This window comes from Tuber melanosporum, assembly GCF_000151645.1.
Source record: "Tuber melanosporum whole genome shotgun sequence assembly, scaffold_15, strain Mel28".
NCBI classification, from domain to species: Eukaryota; Fungi; Ascomycota; class Pezizomycetes; order Pezizales; family Tuberaceae; genus Tuber; species Tuber melanosporum.
Genome location: NW_003298808.1, coordinates 901,625 through 906,112, shown reverse-complemented (window position 1 = coordinate 906,112; position 4,488 = coordinate 901,625). Strand labels below are relative to the sequence as shown.

At 48.3% G+C, this 4,488-nt stretch overlaps 2 protein-coding genes; both read left to right on the top strand.

Moving 5' to 3' along the window:
• Positions 1-282: 282 nt before the first annotated feature.
• Positions 283-1,744, top strand: GSTUM_00004779001 (uncharacterized protein; the record flags this gene model as incomplete). XM_002836550.2 has 3 exons in its annotated part: positions 283-1,240; positions 1,467-1,555; positions 1,657-1,744. Exons 1-3 carry the CDS (start codon positions 365-367, stop codon positions 1,742-1,744), a joined length of 1,053 nt encoding a protein of 350 aa, XP_002836596.1. The 5' UTR covers positions 283-364.
• Positions 1,745-1,784: 40 nt separating this feature from the next.
• GSTUM_00004778001 (uncharacterized protein) lies at positions 1,785-2,588 on the top strand (the record flags this gene model as incomplete). XM_002836549.2 has 2 exons in its annotated part: positions 1,785-2,081; positions 2,133-2,588. 2 exons carry the CDS (start codon positions 1,785-1,787, stop codon positions 2,292-2,294), a joined length of 459 nt encoding a protein of 152 aa, XP_002836595.1. The 3' UTR covers positions 2,295-2,588.
• Between the last annotated feature and the right edge of the window lie 1,900 nt (positions 2,589-4,488).

Sequence of the window (4,488 nt, the reverse complement as noted above, 5' to 3'; positions counted from 1 at the left end):
TAAATACGGTATACCAGCAGTTGACTGGTTAACCACAAATAACTGTTCATGTCGGGCTTCCTTCGTATAAGTTATCCAGCCCTATCCAATAAGCTACAGCACTTACTCCGGGACGCCACCCCAAGCAGCCACTCCAGCCCCATAACAGTTCGTCAGGTTTGCCACAGCCGTGTCAGTCGCACCCAGACGCTGGCACCTCAGCTACCTAGCAACCGAGGTCAAAGGTTTGCTCAACTGCCATAATATTACCAGTCACTCAGCTTGCCCCAAACAACTTGCCTCTCTTGCTGTCTCGCACTCCCTTCTCCCGCAAAAAGCATCGTTGGTGGTGGTCCTTGAGGAATAAAATTATTTAGAATCAACAATGCCTCTAACAAAGACTCCCTGGCACCCCCTCCCGTTAACTATCTCGAACCGGTCCGCCCCACCACTACTCCTGCAATCAACCTTCACATCAACAACCTATACAATTCACCTAACGGACCTGGTAAATATATGGTCGGAATCCCTTTCCAAGCGTGAGATACTGGCTCGCGCCGAGCGCAACAGCACTGCTATCGATCCAAGCGAGGATGTGAGCCAGTTGCCGATACTTCTGGAGAAGCTGGAATATGCACTTGGTAGGAAGAGGGATGACGATGCCGTTGATGTGGAGATCTTTCTTGGGAAGAGTGGGCTTAGGCTCAAGGCTACGGTTGAGTTACCGAAGCCCTTGGGTGATTTGAAGTGGGTTTTTGAGCTTCAGCCTGTTGGTGGGGTTGAACTTGTAAATTTATTGGTGCTGCCCTATTTGAGTGAGGTCGCGACTTTGAGGGATATGGTTGAGAGCTTGATGACTGTTGTTAAAGAAAAGGATACTGTGCTTGAGAGGCTGGTTGAAGGTATGGGGGAAGCGGGGATGGACGTCGGGGCCATGGTTGGGGGTGGTAGAAGAAGGAGAGGGTTAGATAAATTTGATGTAGGCAGGTGGAGAGGTGAGTTTTTGGGCGGGGATAGGAGAGCCGGGGAAGTTGTTAGCGAGGTTTTTGAGCAGAATTCAGAACCAGAGATTCCTGGTGTTAAGGGGCTTGGTGGAGAAGCTGGTGAGTGGTGGAGGGGACTAGATGAAGATGGAGGTGGGGAGGAAAAAGAGAAGGAACCCAGGAAAAAGTTCGAGCCTGGTGGGGGCGCCCAAGAGAGATGGCTCCAGAATCCGATACCGGGAAAGCCAGTTTCAGACACAGACGACGATGAATTTGAGGTACGTTGATTTCGGTAGGGAGCTCTTTTAAGATATTCTTCACGGGGATAAACTTCTTGCTTGTGTCCATGCTAGCGAGTTGCTTATTTCAAGGCATGCAACGCACTTTGCACTCGTGGGTCTTCATGCAGACAAGAGTCGAAGCAATTTCACCATCCTATCCCTAATCTCCTTGCTACTATGCCTATGATATGATTTCCCTTCATTAACCCGCTTGCCCCTTCAGGTTCGAAGAACCCCTCCCCGAGCTTCAGAACGGACCCCTCAATCGATCAAGAAACCACAAAGCATTTCCCCCCCGTCCTTCCGGAGGAAGTTAAAATCCCCTACTCCGTCTCGGGCCCATCTTGCCCAAGTTGAAACCGCTTCGGAGGATGATGACCTCGATGCTGACCTTCCAACCTCCCGAAAACCAGACTCTCCCCATGTTTCAAAATCCGTCTCGCTATCCAAAATTCCACCCCCACCCATCAAGCGAGTCATCGGGAAGATCGGTGGGGTTAGGAAAACTACAAGTCCTAGCCCCATCCCGCTTGATATCCCAATGGCAGATACCGAAGAAACGGGGGATGAGGATGATGCCTGGATTTCGGTGAACAAAGGAAAAGGAAAGGAAAGGGAGACCGAAACCAACGGTTGCGTACCCACCTCTCGGGCAGCAAACAAAGGCGTCAAGATGGTTATAGGAGGGTGGAAGTCGACCCCCGAGCTGGCTCACGAGGAAAAGAACACGGCAACAGTAAGGAAAACGATTGGAAAGATTGGAATGGTTGGCGAGAGAAAGATGGGGCAGGGAGAAAATATGATAGAGGATGGAAAAGGGGCTCCATACGGATCAGCGGTATTCCACCCTTCCCATTAATTTGAGGATGCACCGCTAAATGATTTTCAGTCGCGGGTTCCAACCCCTCCTTTAATATCACCTGAAGAGAGCGTTAAAGCAGCAGAGGAGGAGGAAGATGAGGACGAAAAGGCTGATCGGAAACGAAGGGAGCTGCAAAAGGAGTTAGAAGCGAAGAAGAAGGTGCCGGTCAAGAAGAAGAGGAAGTTTTAGTCCGGCGCCCAGTTACTCACTCGTCCTGGACCGTTAAAAGGTGGACCTGGACACGGGGAGCTGCGTAATCACGTGTAGTTTGTTTACATCCTTTTTTTGATTATTCGATCTTGGCCAAACGAAACATGGAGTCGTGTGTTTGTAGTTCAGAAGGGGTTGTTGTATTCCGAGAAGCTAGGCCGTCTAGGCGTATGATAACAAACGAGTCGGAGCGTACAGCACTGTATAAAGACATTTTCCTTACCTTGCTAAATATTCCCATATATATAGGATGCAATTATATCTCTTCGGTTACTATGTGGATATATATATCGCCTAGCCCACCTAGGCACCCACTACCGCAACTCTTCAATTTAGTCCACACATTTCTTTAGCCATAAAAACACATATTATCACTCGTCAAGAAACCTGGTGTGCGTTGAAGAATACTATTATTGGTGGTTCAACCTCCTGATGACAGAGAGAGATCGATAGGTGTGGATGGTGTAAAAATTCTAGACCTCTTTGCCCTTTCGAGGGAATAGCCAAGGGCTGAGTACCCCTGAATTACTGGGGGCAGGTGTTCAGGGTGTAGGCGACCCAGATAGCTGTTTTTTTGAGAGGGGGAGAAGGGTTCATTTGAAGGATTTGGCACAGCCATAACTGTCCAATGTGAAGGTTCAGAAGGAGAAAGGGGAAAGATTATCAATTGGGGAACGGCCAGCGGTGAGCGTGGCCGAGGCGGAGCCAACTATACCCCTGATCCGATAAACGTAGGGGTTGGTAGAATTCGTACGATGTGGGGCTGGTGAATCCTATGTCCTATATAAAGGGGTTTGTGCTCCCATGAGCGGGAATGTATTGTATCATAGATATGACCCATCGTTTTCTCACCATTTCCCCCTCTCAAACATCACCCGCTCACTCTATTCATGGAGACATCGAAAATTGAGAAGCTCCTGATGCCAAGATAGCACAGCACAGCCAAGACAAAACTATCTACACCCGGAAAACCCATATCAACCAAAGGGAGACCAACTAACAAATCCTTGGTAGACGTTACAATTTTTTGGCACCGGTTTTTTGGGCGCCCGGCCTTGATTATCTTGGAGAGAATCACTCTTTCGCATTTTGGAAGTTTCTCTAATATCAATCTATGGGATTAGAGAGCAGATGATGGAGGGGTGACGAGACCCTGATACTGCCCCCGATGTTATCCCGACAGCGCCGTTGCCCTATGATACTAAATTTCAAAAAGATATCATAGCGATCTTTGGTCTCCACTAACCCAATCTCACGGATAATTTAGGATACAATCCACTCGTTTGTATTCGAATAGAACCACCCGCTCCTTTTTGCTCTAGAAAACTTGCTGACCGCTTGGTGCATTAGCGTCTCAAAACGTACCAACCAACTCAACAAATTTCTGTTCCCCGGCTGTCTACTACACTCCCCTACTCTATGAGACAAACATGGTATCATATCGTCAGGTTTTATCGGCTTATCTCCTAGACTAATGACAAGGTCAGGCTTGTCACCCAGTCCGTGCAATTTCTCAAAGGATTTATTTGCAAGAAGTCCTTATCACGAACGGGCGGTCTTGATCTTTCTACTCTGGTCGACCCTTTCTAAAAGACGTGTACGAGCTAGGTGACAAATTCGGCCGTATCATCCATCCAAGGAACAGTATATTGACTCAAGGTGGAGGGAAACCTCCTAGACGGGCCCAGATGCGATTCACCTTCAACTATCATTCATTTTTATCTAGAAATCATCCAGAGACTAAAGCTATCTCAGGCTTACGAGATACTCCTACTCATTTTTTCCGGCACACGGTCACCGTTCCACTTCGGTATACAACTTGAATCAAAAGTCTCAGGCAAGGCTCCCGCAGGAACGAGTGACCCTTGGTGACGAAAGGTGTTCCTCCGACTAAAGAGTCCCCTGGTAAAACGGTGCGAGTCTGCCCGTTGTGGTGACGGGTCAGGGCAATTTTCCCTAATTGTGTGCATCTTTCAGTCCAAATCCAAAATATTTAGATTGGATGTGGTACCGGAGGCTTTATCCGGTTACGGGGCGCGCGAATGCGCATTCGTTTGTCGATTCACTCCCGTCGGGTGTCAATCTTCTGCAGGTTCAGAGGGAGTTTCTTCCACCGCCATTGATGCCGGCTTCAATTTTTGACTTAGCGGAGACTTGGTTCAACAAAATAGAA